The 13,374-nt window shown below is 53.2% G+C and overlaps 1 protein-coding gene across 1 annotated transcript in view; it reads right to left on the bottom strand.

Annotated features, from left to right (window-relative positions):
• Positions 1-1,336: 1,336 nt before the first annotated feature.
• Positions 1,337-13,374, bottom strand: part of ASB1 (ankyrin repeat and SOCS box containing 1) — a 21,915-nt gene continuing 9,877 nt past the window's right edge. Inside the window, exons 2-5 of the mRNA XM_044675695.1 lie at positions 12,138-12,243; positions 11,072-11,374; positions 7,908-8,290; positions 1,337-2,177 (exon numbers count right to left, since the gene is read on the bottom strand). Coding sequence (XP_044531630.1) covers positions 2,044-2,177; positions 7,908-8,290; positions 11,072-11,374; positions 12,138-12,243 — 926 coding nt within the window. The 3' untranslated portion in view covers positions 1,337-2,043. The remainder of the gene's footprint in view (positions 2,178-7,907; positions 8,291-11,071; positions 11,375-12,137; positions 12,244-13,374) is intronic.

Raw genomic sequence — 13,374 nt, 5'->3', positions numbered from 1 at the left:
AAGGATCCTCACTTTTGCCTTTGTATCCCCAACACCACTCCTTGCCCGATTGTCCTGTGTGATGGCAGTGAATGCTGTTGGTTTAGCACTTGGTCCGCCCATAGTCTCATGCATTCTGGATAATCATACATAATATGAGGTCCTAGAAGGCAGGCATTGTTCCATTTTGGTGTCTCTGGATCGCCAGCACATAGCACAACACCCAGTATACAATAGGTGCCCAATACATGCTTGAAGATTGATTTATTCATTTATCTAGAGCCTCCTTTTGTAGCTGACCCATCTTTTTGGGAAAGCTGACTTCATCTAGGAGATGGGAAGTGAAGAGATTGGGAAGCCTTATTCCATGCTAGGAGGCTGCTAGATACTCCAGGCTCTCACATTTATGTCATCTCAGTGTTTGTCATACTCTGGGTGTGTAATCAAGGGAGACCAAGATCAAGGATTGACTTGAGATAACTACATTTGGGAAAGGATCTTTGGAGGGACATAAAGATGTGAACAAAGAAAGCTAACCTGCCCCACTAAGGAAGGGTTATAAGGATGGCAGAAGTAGAAAGTGTCAGAGCTGGAAGGGGCTGGAGATGCAGTTTGAGCCAATCCACATCTGAAAAAGAAACCCATTTAAAATGCCATCATCCAGTGGCCATTCAGACACTAAACGAAGACTTTCGGTGAGAGGAAACTCTACCTTCAATCTAGTCCTTTCCATTTTTGAACAGCTGTATCCCTTACAAAGGTTTCTTGGAATTTGCCTCTCCGACTCCTACCTATTATGCTTGGTTTGGACAAGTAGAACAAGTCCATTTGTTCTTCCATGTGGTGGCTTTTCAAATACTTGAAGGCATTTTCCAAATCCTCCTCCCCAATTCTTCTCTCTTCCAGGCTGAATATTCCTAGTTTCCTCAATCAGTTGTCAGAAGGCCTGGAATCCAATGCCTTCTCCATCTTGGTCTCCCCTCCTTGGACTAAACCCCAATATCTCCCCATGAATGGAGCCCATGTTATTTATCAGGTCTGAACAGGGCTGAGTTTAAGGGAATTATCATATGCTTATTCTGGACCTTTTTCTCTCGGATTCCAGGCCATGGTTCCTTGGCATCTTTGGAAGCTACTCTACGAGCAATTCGGTTGCGTGTGTATAGATGACTATGAGAACAGAGAAACAGACAGACATACTGGTTGTGTATGTATGAGCAGGGATTCCTTTCTGGTATGGGGGACCACTGAGGTTCCTGCCCTCTCCCAAACTCAGTGCTTTTGTGACATATCAGATGCTGGCTAATATCCCAGTAGAGGACAATAAACATTCATAGTTCTGGCTAATTCCTTCCCTCAGAGATTGGCTCCTCTAATCCTCTTCTGCCTGGGTCCTGAACTTACCCAGCTTTTTACACTTCATGCCCCCCACTAGAATAGGAGAGTCTTGAGAGAAGGACGCTATCTTTGCCTTTCTTTTTTATTCCCAACACTCACAGTGCCTGCTGGCATAAATGCTTGAGGACTAGCATCTACCTCTGGTTAAATGTATTTTCCCAAAACGAGGACTCACGTCCATCCAATATTGAAGTCATTATTTCCTTTAGAAATATAAATCTAGAGAGAGGTTGCTAATTGCACTATTCTTATGGAGACAATAGCTGGCCTCTGGCACCTGACCCGAACCCTAGATCCACATCTTCCCAATCCTGATTATATGGAGGTGGTTGGAATATCTCAGCTACAGAAATTCCAAGGAGAGAACCCAAGGGAGAAGGAACAAATATGTTGCACGTTGTGATAGCCCCACCACTGAAAACAAGCCAAAGTTAGATCAAACTCAATCGAGAGTCAAGCCTTTCCACAACACGGCAAATTGACAGAAGCACCTGAGCTGGTTTACATCAGTAGGAACACCAAGGCATTCTGGTGCCCAGCAGCCACTCGGGGCATATCTTAAGAGTTCAGGGTGGGAGATGCAGAGTGATGAATAGACATCGACTTAGTTCTTTAGATCACCTGCTTTTGTCCTCGAGAAGCACCCCCATAAGCATGGCCCGCATCTTAATTCTGCTCATAAAGTAAAAACTGTTTGATGGCATCAGGGAGGGGGAGAGAGGGGATAAGGTACAGCCGACACTTGCCGAGAGCCCTCCTCACGGACACCCGGCACAAACACAGCAAGGTCCTGGGGGCACCTAGAGAGGAGCACAAGGAAAGAGAAAAAAAAATCACTCAACTCAAACATCTCCCATGATGAGATGGAGCCAGGAGCCCAGCAGCCATGACCTTCCAGCCCTCAGATCCATATTTCTAGTTCAGTGGGAAGAATGAAAGGGACACCCGGTGTCTTCCTATTAGAATGTGAGCTCCTTGGTGGCTCTGCCTTCTACTGAGATCCTCGATACTTATCACATCGCCTGGCAAACAGTAAGCACTTGGTGCTCGTTGCCTGACCGAGGCACTGGACTAAGCAAAGTAAAAGAAAGATGGCTTGGAATCCTTCTGGAGGTTTAAATCAGAGCCGGGCCTGAAATCCTCATCTAACCTCCCAAAGCATTAGGATGTCTTAGTTGTGATGACATTCTCCTCTCCTGGACAGTTATTCCGTTAATTACTATTCTAACTCTAATTCTGGACGGCATCATCCCTGATCACAGCAAGCTGCCCGTCTTTCCCTAAGCCTTAGCAAGTGTCTGGAGTTTCCAAAGGCAATGGAAAGGCCCAGAGTTACATCATTAATAATTGACTGAGGCAGCCCTAGAACCCAGGCTTACGGACAAGTCAAGTCAAGCTACCTCTCAAAATTAATGTGTGTTAGTTAGTATATTAAAATATTTCTGTTAACAATTATAGTTAGTAATAATGATACTGGGGAGTGCCAATTATTTTATTAATATTTTTAATGCCGTTCAGATAGAATTAACCTGCCATTGTTCTTTTTATACGCAACATCTGGTTCTAAGGACTGTGACTGAGAGGGAGAAAATGACTACTTGTAATGGAACAAGAATGTGAGGTTGGACAACTGTAGGAGCAGACAAGGTACCAGGGAAGATTCAAGGGCCAAAGCCTAGTTTCACAGGGCTCCAGTGTCTTCCAAGAGTCTGTTATTTTTTTTTTTAACCCTTAACTTCTGTGTATTGGTTCCTTGGTGGAAGAGTGGTAAGGGTGGTCAAGTGACTTGCCCAGGGTCACACAGCTGAGAAGTGTCTGAGGCCGGATTTGAACCTCGGATCTCCCATCTCTAGGCTTAGCTCTCAATCCACTGAGCTACCCAGCTGCCCTGAGTCTGTTATTCTGAAAGCTTTTCATTCTATGTAGGAGGAAATTATGAGCCTTAAATGACTCTGAAAGACTGAAGATCTCTAAACAATGCTATGACCAACCATAATTCCAAAGGATTTCCAATTAAATAGACTGCTCAACTCCTGAGAGAGGACCGGTAGGTAAAGTATATGTTTTCTCTTCCTTCCCCTTCCCCTGTCTCTTTCTTCCCTGTCTCCCTCCTTTATTTCCTTCCTTCCTCCCTCTTTCTTTCTCTTTTTCTCTTTCTCCTTCCATCTTTCTTTCCTTCTTTCCTCTTCCTTCCTCCCTTCCCTTGCTCTTTCTTCCTTCCTTTTTTTCTTCCTTCCTTCCTTTCCTTCTTTTTTCTTTTGAAAATGGCCAATGCGAGAATTTATTCTGCATGACTATACATATCTGTAGTGGATGGGAGAGAGGAAGAGAAGAGGAAACGAGACAATTTTGAATGGAAAGTAAAATGGAATTTTAAAAGAAAGGGATCAGGATCTTCGGCATGAAGAGGTCTGTTAAAAAGTTTGCTCCTGGGGGCAGCTGGGTGGTCCAGTGGATTGAGAGCCAGGCTAGAGATGGGAAGTCCGAGGTTCAAATCTGTCCTCAGACACTTCCCAGCTCCGTGACCCTGGGCAAGTCACTTGACCCCCATAGCCTAGCCCTGACCACTCTTCTGCCTTGGAGCTGATACACAGTATTGACTCCAAGACAGAAGGTGAGGGTTTAAAAAAAAAAAAAAGTTTGCTCCTACTTTTTCTGGACCAAAGTTCCGTCTGAACAGCTGGAAGGCACCGTCCTGTCATGATAGTCTGGTTCCAGTTGAGTTATCTATTGACTGAGTTCAGTTGCTGGGATTGCTTTAGTGGTGTGGAGATTTATCAGCTGCTGGTTCTCAGAGAATGGCCAGCGCTGGGTACCTAATTCTCCTGCCCCAACCCTGCTTTCCAGGATGTCTCCTAGAGGAGTGCTTGTGACCTACCAGGCTACCTTGCAAAGTTGCCACCACTTGATTGCCCAGGCTGCTCTGCCTGAAGACTCTGGTCCTTTGTCATTCTGGGGCCCATGACTCAAGCATGAATCACTACCCAGCCTATTCCACAAACAATCTTCATGACTCAGTCAACCCATGGACAAACATTTATTAAGCACCTATTGAGTGCCAGGAGATGGGAATATGGCCCCTTCTTTGAAGCTTCTATTATTATTGTTGCAGCACTAAAGTCCAATGGGCTTTAGTTAGATACAGCTGGGTAGCAGGGCAGATAGAGAGCTGGAATCAGGGAAATCTGAATTCAAATTCAGCCTCAACTACCTCTGAGTTGTGTGATTTAGAGCCAAGTTACTTAGCTTCTATCAGCCTCAGTTTCCTCATGTATAAAATGGGAATTTAAAATAGCAACTACCTCCCAGGGGTTATAAGGCCAACATGAAATAATTCATGTCTAGTAGGATTATTATTAAAGTCATCCTTCAGTCCCTCATCGTGGAATGGAAGAAAACTTACGACAGAAGGATACACGCCCTGGAAGCCCTGGCCACGCCTGGAAGGCTTCAGAGGTCTGTGGATATAGGCCCAGCCCTGTCAAGAGGGTGAGCATCCATTTGGATGCAGGAGGATGAATTCTTCAACAACATAAGTGTTAGAAGACCATCGACAGAGTCAGGGAGTGTTGGAGGAGGGAAAACCATTCCTGGCGAGGCGGCGGCACTTTGAAGCGTGCAGTATTCCTATCTTCATATTGTTATTGTAGAAACAAGAAACCAAACAAATCACTGACGGTCATAGAACTTCGTGTCTTAGTCCAAATGAGAAGGCTGTGAGCTGTCAACACAGTGCCCTGTGCCTCGGTTTCCTTCTCCTTACTCTAGGACCCTTGGGACTGCCTCGCTTGAAAAGGCATCACTCCCTTCTGGAGAGAATCCAGTCCCCACCTCCCCCAGCCCCCTTCATCCTCTCAAAGGAGATAAATTCCATTTTTACAGCACGGCCTGAAGGCAAACCATTAGGGGATTTGGTTCTTGTTCCAGAAAATTCCAAATGAATTCTAAAGCCTTACAGGCTGGGAATCTAAAGGAACCAACTGGACTTGGGAGAATATTTGTCAAGAAATGCACTCAATGACTTGCAAATCGGCAGAGGAACCTCTGGCTCCCCAATAAACCAAGGATTTTCAAGTGAAGGAAGGCCAGCAGGGCCAGCTTTAAGTAGGAATTAATGAACTCTGCCGTGGGAGGGATTACAGCCCTATTAGCCAGGCAGAGGAGAATCCCTGGTGGAGTCACTGGAGAATAAACAAATCTCCTAAAGGCCTCTGGGGTCAGCCCAGCAACCTTCCCAAGCCAGAGAGTATTCCTCTCTCTCACACATCACGGAAGAAAGGAGCTCCAATGGAGGGGGGCTTGCCTGAAGACACAGCTCAGAGGGAACTTTGGGAAAAGAATCCGAGGCGATGGGACGGGGTGGTGAGGAGCAAAGAATTCGGAACCGAATTTTTAAAACATTAATAGAAAGAGAATTTAGACAAATAAAGAGGATTTGGTGATTGCCACAGAACCATTTCCATTTGGACAGCAGGAAGAAGCACCTGAGCAGGGAAATTGTGGCAAGCAGCCCTCCCCATCACCCCAGTGCTTGGGGCCTGGAAGGGAGGAGGCCGCATGGAAACTTGGGTGTGAGAAGCCATGCTGAACAAACAGGGCTTTCTTTTGGGTTTCTGATGTTATTTTAGGTGGAAATTCCTTTTTGTTGCATCCACCTTCGATTTCATAATGCCGATGGTAGCATTCAGGGTCCTCTATGGACCATCCATTCAATCAACATTTATTAGGCTCCTACTATGTACAGAGCATTATACTAGGCCCTGGGGGAGATTCAAAGTTCAGAGAAGACATGGCCCCGTCGGCCCTCGTGGAACAAGATGGTTCAGGGAAGAGTCTTAGATTTGGAAAGAGGGAACCTGATGCCTGTTTGGGTCCCAGACTTCCTGTCTAGTCACTGAGCTTCCCCAGACCTCAGCGTCCTCATCTCTCCAAGGAAGGGTTTGAACTGGCCGCCCTCTGTGGGCCCTTCCAGCTCCGATGCCCAGGACGCCAATAACTACGGGAGGGAAGAGACAGGAAAAGGCATCTGGGCCCTGTGGGACTCTGGCAGGGGACCACTAGGGAGGAGATCAGGGCAGGAGGAGAGGGTGGCGGCACCTGAGCTGAGCTGCGATGATGGCAGGAAGATGGCGGAAAGAGGGAAAGAGAGGATGGCCTCAAAGAGGTGCCCTGTGGAGGGAAATGAGCCTCCGGGAGAACCCTGCTTGTGTGGCCAAAGGGGGCAAAGAGAGAGGGGGCAAAGGTGCCCACAGGCCTTGGGAGCGAGGAGAGCCGAGCCAGCCCAGGCACCAGCCCAGGCGCCATCCCTCGTCTCCTCTTCTCCATGACGGACCGGAGATGGGAGGAAAGAGGCCGAAGGGAGGAGGCGGGAGGGGAAATGTCGGCAGAAGTCAAGCAAGGCAGAGCAGCAGGAAGAGACGCCCGTGAACCCATCTGGGGCCGAGCGAGAGGCGGGCGAGGCTCGATTCCGCTCTCTGATTCTTCAGAGAAATGACTTTATGGGTGCTGCGGCCGGTGAAGGGGCTTCCCAGGTCAAGAATGGCGGAAGGATCCAGCAGGCCTGGCTAGCCAGTGCGAAGAGGGGACGAATGCGAGAGGCCCAGAGGAGGGAGACGGGAAGAACCAAGACACGGCGGGCGGTCGGGAGGAGGCCAGAGGATGGTTTAGATGGGAAGCTGCCAGCCCGGCGGTCTGCTCGCTGGAAGACGGCGGCATCTGACGTGGGATCAGCCAACACGCGGCTCCAGGCTGCAGCAGCGCAAGCCAGGAAGTCCGTCTCCCTCCTCGGACACCAGCCCAAGCTTCTTCCGAGTGGGGGAAACGCGCGTGCCCGCGCTCCTTCCTCACTTCCGCAGAATCCTCGGCTCCCTTCGAAGCCCTTCCCCGGAGCCAGCCCTTCCCCGGAGCCGCTCTGCCTCCTGCCTGGGCCCAGTGGCGGGCACCAGGACGCTCTCCTACAATGGCGGAGATGCTCGGCCAAAGGAACGGGGCGCCCCAAGGGCAGAGCCCAGGGAGGCGGCCACGAACAGAGCCACGTGGCGCTCATTGGATCTCTGGTCCAGGCTCAAGGCGGGGAGGGGGGAGGCTGCACAGGCTCGAGGCGCCACGGTCACGGGTGGGGCACGGAGCCAGCTGTATACGGTGTAATCAGAGCCGGGTTGGGACGATCCACGTGCCTCCTCCTCCGGCACCTCCATCGCGCCCGTCCTCGGCATTCCAGCCGGAGTCCCCATGTCTTCCCTTCCCCCACCCCCATCCACCAGCCGTGAAGTGAACGTGGGCCTCTGCTGGGATCCTGCCGCCTCCTCCTCCCCTCCCCCTTTCTCTTCCTCTTCTTCTTCCTCCCCCTCCTCCACTGGGCATCCCAGTTCTACCAGCTCTGTGTCGCCCCCTCCCCATTTCCCACCCAGAAGGTGGCGAGGGCCTGGAGGGGAAGGGGGGGCGCCCACGTTTCCCCAGCCCCCGGCACAGCATGCATGGAAGGAAAGGGACATCAAGGCAAGGCACGGGCTTAAGCTCGCTGTACTTACTCCTGGCTTCTCGGAAAACCTGCAAAGCTTCCGGGTTCACTTTCACGCGGCCTCTTGCCTCGGCGTTCAAGGCTTCCCACTTCACCAGGTTCAGGTTGGCCCCGAAGTCCACCAGCAGGCTGACGAAGGCAGCCTCACAGCCGTGACGCAAGACGGCGTCCATGACGCAGACGGGGGAGCCCCGGCAGAAGCCCTGCACGTTGACCGGGCCGTGGCAGTTGAAATCGGGGTTGGCGCCCGCCTGAAGCAGCAGCTTGAAGCACTGGAGGTTGTGGTAGGCGGCGCTGATGTACAGAGGGCAGACCACCAGGGAGGTGAGGCGGCGGGAGGGAGGCGGCATCCCCGGAGCCAGCGCGTGGCTCACATCCACGTCCGCCCCGTACCTGTGCCAGAAGCAGAGGTGAGGGCACCCGTGGGCGCGCCATCCTCCCGGCAGCCCTCGGACACGCTGCTCCCTGGTCTGCCCGGGGCCAGGCTGCCAGGAGGGTCAAGAACCTCCCCAGCTCCAGACTCCTCAAGGGCTCCCTATTCCCTTCTGAGAAAACCCACATTTCGGCTGTCTCTTAAAGCTTCCTCCCACCCCCCAGACAGGCCTCCTCCCTCTGGGGGCTCCGCCTGCTGCCTCCTGAAGGCGGGCACTTTCCTTCCCAGAGCCCCTCCCCCCTTCTCCGGGCTGCCGCTTGGCTGGGGAGGACAGAGGCCGCCTTGGCGTTTGTGCTTCACCTCCTTAGCATCTCCTCGGAGCCCCGCAGGGACTGGGGAGGTGCGGCCCCATCTTACAAGGGAGGAAACTGAGGGAACAGCCGGGACCCGTCCAGGGTCACTCGGGCCCTTTGGGGTCTGAGGCCGGATTTCAATTCCATCTTCCCGAGTTCTGGCCCAGCCGGGAGCTCCGGGGCGGATTCCCCCTTTCAGCCTGGGGCCCCCCCGGAGGGTTAAGGCGGGCCTAGAGGGAAGGACGGCCAGTCTGGGGCGTCACCGTCCCCGACACCGACACCGACACGGACACCACTGAGGTTTCAGGACTTGTTCACAGCTCGGGAGGGGGGGGAGCGGGGGGGGGGGGGGGGGGGGGGCCGAGCCCCGTCTCAGCACTGAGCAAGGGCAGAGGCTGGGCCTTTGGGCCAAGCAGGACCGGGGCGGCTCTTGACTTGAGCGTGTTCTCTGGCTTTCCTTTGCCAAAGCAAATGGCGGCAGGCGGTGGGGGAGGGGCAGGGCAGGCTGAAGGTTCTCTTCGTTGAGCCGTGGGGGAGGGCAGGAGGAATGAAGCCCTTTGGACACGGGCCCTGCCCGCCCGCCCGCCTCATTCATTGGGAGAAGCAGTCCGGAGAACGAGCGAGGACGTTCTGGGATCCCGAGCAGGACGCCAGGGGGGGGGGGGGGGCACCATTTTACACAGGGGGAAGCTGGGTACCCAGAGAGGGTCCTCACAAGGGCTGGGAGTGTCCGAGGCGGGATTCGAATCCGACCCCTCGGATTGAGAGCCAACCTTCTCCCCTCTGGCTGTTTCTGACTGGGCAAAGGCCCGCTGGGGCAGCGCCCCGCCCACCCCCCTACAGAGGGAGCCCCTTCAGAAGAGCAGAGCTGGCCGAGGCCCCCTCCAGGAGCAAGACCAGGAAGGGGGAGATGCTGACAGAGCCATGCGGCCAACTCTGCCCTTCAGCCCCTCTCAAAGGCGGCTGGGCAGGGCCCATCCGGGCCTCACTATTGCCGGCCTGCCCTCGCCAGTACAGGCCGCAGAGGATCGCCCCTTGTTCCCCAGACTCAGGGTTCGAGCGGCCCCAGGAAAGATGGGGTCCCGGGAGCCCGCCCCACGCCAGGATGGCAGGAGGTCAGAGGGAGACGGGACTCTCAGGGTCAACAACAGGCAGGCTCTTTGGGACCCATTTTACAGATGGGATAAACAGAGGCCCCGGGGCCTTCTGGGAGAGCAGACCTGTGGTCAGTCTTCCTGTCTAACCCCCTCATTTTACAGGGCTGGAAGCCAAGTTGAGAGGAGAATCGAGGTCAGAGGGGGCCATCAGAGACCTTCTGTTCCAAGAGGGTCACACATGGAGCAGCCAGGCTGCCACCTGGGCCAGGTCCTCCATCCTCAGAGACGTTCCTTGCTCGTGCCTGCCATGGGAAGCAGGGTAGAAAGGGGGACCCGGGTCATGTCTCCTCGCTCTGCTTCCATCACCTCAACATGGAGCCTGATGTTCGGTCATTCATTGACTTCTTGGAGGTTGTGGAGAAGGAGAACTTCTGAAGGTAGCTTCCTCAGTCATTCCAGAGTGGACAGTCACCGCTTAACTGGAGGACACCTCGGTTCAAATCCTGCTTCAGATACCTACTAGCTGCATGACCTTGGGCAAGTCACCTACCTCGTATGCCTCATTTTCCTCCACTGTAAAACAGGGATATAATCACACCTGGCTCCCAAGAGAGTTGTGAGGCTTTGTAAAGCACTTGGCACAGTGCCTGGCACATGGCAGATGCTCAGGAAATACTATTATTATTATCATTGCTTGTTCTAAGGTGGGGGGGACTAATTAAATCAGGGGCTATGGGGGCTCTAAGTCCCAAAGAGGGAGTCAATGGGAAATTGCACAGCTCACCAGGCTGCCCCTCTGTGGCAGGAAGAGCCGCTTCATAGCCGGGTCTCACCGGACCCTGCCTGAGCTAGCATGTGTTAGTGGAAATTTGGGATCCTCCGTCTTAATATCAAGATCCATGATAGAAACTTCCTGTGGACATTCGGATCTCATTTCAAACTACATTTCCCATGATTCCTCTTGTAATGCAGAGAGGCAGGAAGTGTGATGACTAGACAGAGGTATAAAGTCTCAGAACTTGATTGGGACGCTCTTTCCTAAGAAGCAGCCAGGTGGGCAGAAGGTAATGGCAGGCGATTTGAATTACATCTTAGCTGTCCGGTGGCCTTCTTAATTGCCAATATACCTTTAAATAAACTATTAATACTTTTGAATATATCCATCTATATCAATATTATTTTTAACACATGAATTAATAGGTTCAGAAAATCGTTTGAAGTTGGGAGAAACCTGGGCTCAGATCCTGCTTCCCATCCTTAACTGCTGTACATTCCTGGAAAGAAGACTGAATTTGCCTGAGCCTCAGTTTCCCCCTCTGGATAATGGGTTCATCCCACGGCCCACACCTACCTGATGAGCTCCTTCAGGATGTCGGCTCTGCCCACCCGGGAGGCATGATACACCGGTGTGCTGCGGTGATGGCGGCTGCCATTGGGGTCGGCTCCAGCTTCCAGCAGGATCTGGGCACATTCCAGATGCCCATTCACCACGGCCACGTATAAGGCGGTCTGCCCCTTCACGTCCACCAGGTCGATCTCGGCCCCTTTCTGAATCAGGAAATCCACACAGTTCCCGTGGCCGGCAGTGGCAGCGATGCGCAGCGGGGTACAAGGCAGCCAGCCGCAGCACCACACTGACTTCTCATTGATCCGGCTGCGCAGAGGGCAGAAAGGGAGAATTCCTCTTTAATGGAAGCAGACTGGACTGAGGCACCACAGGGCGAGCCACAGAGAGTCACGGACACGGAGGAGCTCCAGGAGAAGCGACCTGCATCGAGGCCTTGCTGGACTCTCGCATCCAGGAGAGAAGGACCCAGAGTCCTTGTTTTCACAGATATTAACCTGGAATCTTCCCCCAGAGGCTGAAGCAGAGGCGCAGAAGCTGTGGGGTGACGGTCTGAGCCCAAAGGGTCCGTGGAGCCCTCCCCTCCCACAGAATCCCCTCCCTTTACAAAAGAAGAGATTGAGGAAGGCTCGCTCCCAGAGATGAGGACTAGCCCGCGGCTCCTCTCCCTGCTGTTTAAAGCCTCCAGAATCTGGCTCAAGGCTCCTTTCAACGCACTCCCCTCCGGCACTGCTCCAGTCAGCCTGACCTCCTGGCCTTCCCCTGGACATATTTCAGCTCCGACGGCGGGCCTTTGCCCGGACCTCGACTATTCCCCCTTCTTACCTCTACCTCGGGCCCAGGGGGCTCCGCTTTGGAGAGAGAAGAGACCTCAAAGATCATTTTCTCCAACACGCTGTGGGTTTTTAAGTGAGGCTCAGGAACTGCATCCCCCAGCGTGCCTCAGGGGTCCCGCCCTACTACTTCCTAGTGTGGGTGTGGTCCTGAATGGACCAATCCCGCGCTAGGGGGAGACCACGCCCCAAGTCTGTCACAGGAAGTCACTGATGGCTCCTGGGCTTCCCTTTCACACCTCCAAAATCCCATGGTGAGAGCTCCTGTGGAGCAATCCTGGAAGCCAGGCCAGAATTCGGTTCTGTTCCCCCCACGCTTCTTGTGCACCGGCATCATCCCAAAAGCTGGTGAGCCAGAGACAAACGTGAAGCTGGCTCGCCAAGTTTGATTAATGGGCATACTCTGAGCTTCCTTCTCGACTGCCTGCTCCAACCCATCCTCTGTACAGTGACCCCGACGGCTTTCTGTAAGGGGGGGGGGGTCTGACCATTTATTAATGGCTTCCTCGCCAAGTCCACCTTGCCAGGCCAAATTCCCATGACTCCCCAGGAGACATTCAGAACTCGGTCTTTGCCCCCTCCTGTGGCTCTTCACACAGGCCAGCTTCCCCTCAAGCCTCCTTATTTCTGCCTCTCGGAATTCCCAGCATCCTGTGGGTGCAGCTGAGGGGTGGAGGAGGCGCCCCTCCGCCTCCAAGAACATTCATTTCTATGAAAAGGGAAAGAGCCCTCCTTGGCACCAAGGGGGGAGCAGGAGCCGCTGTGCTCGCCCCATCTCCTGAGCTCAGTCTCCCAATTTGGCACCCCCTCGGGGGCCGCCCAGCCTTCTCTCACAGGCTCTCTGATCTAGATGAATACACGGGCCATAGAAAGTAGCTGAGCGAGAACTTCCCTTCGAGCACAGAAAACCTGAGTTCTGAAGCTGCTTCTGACACTCCCTAGCATGTGCTGCCAGAACGATTCACTTCTCTGGACCTCGGCTTCCACATCTATAAGATGGCCTGTTGGAGGGGGCTTCTAGTTGGCTTAGTGGATGGAGAGCCAGGCCTAGAGAGGGGAGGTCCTGGGTTCAAATCTGGCCTCACACTCTTCCTAGCTATGTGACCACTCAATGCCCACTGCCTCACCCTTACCGCTCTTCTGCCTCCGAACCAGTACACTGTAGGGATTCTAAGATGAAAGGAAAGGGTTAAAACAAGAAACATGCTGGAACAGATCATGTCTAAGCTTCCTGCCAAAGCAATCTGTCTCCTGTCTTTCATCTGTGGCCCTTGAGAGCTGCCTGAGGGTTACAGAGCTGGGGAGGGAGGGAAGAGGCAGGATTCAAACCCACAACCCTTTCGTCCCAAGGCCAACACTGTACAGTTCACCATTTTGCCTTCTTCTTGTGACAAAGTGAAGTGTCTGGGCAGCCCTGGGCCTGGGAAACATCCTTCAGGTGGGGGTGGGGGCAGGAGAGGTACCAGAGGGGAGCGG

The sequence above is a fragment of the Gracilinanus agilis genome, chromosome 4 (genome assembly GCF_016433145.1).
Source record: "Gracilinanus agilis isolate LMUSP501 chromosome 4, AgileGrace, whole genome shotgun sequence".
Classification (NCBI taxonomy): Eukaryota; Metazoa; Chordata; class Mammalia; order Didelphimorphia; family Didelphidae; genus Gracilinanus; species Gracilinanus agilis.
The sequence above is the reverse complement of the archived record's forward strand: the minus strand, read 5'-3'. Positions and strand labels throughout refer to the sequence as shown.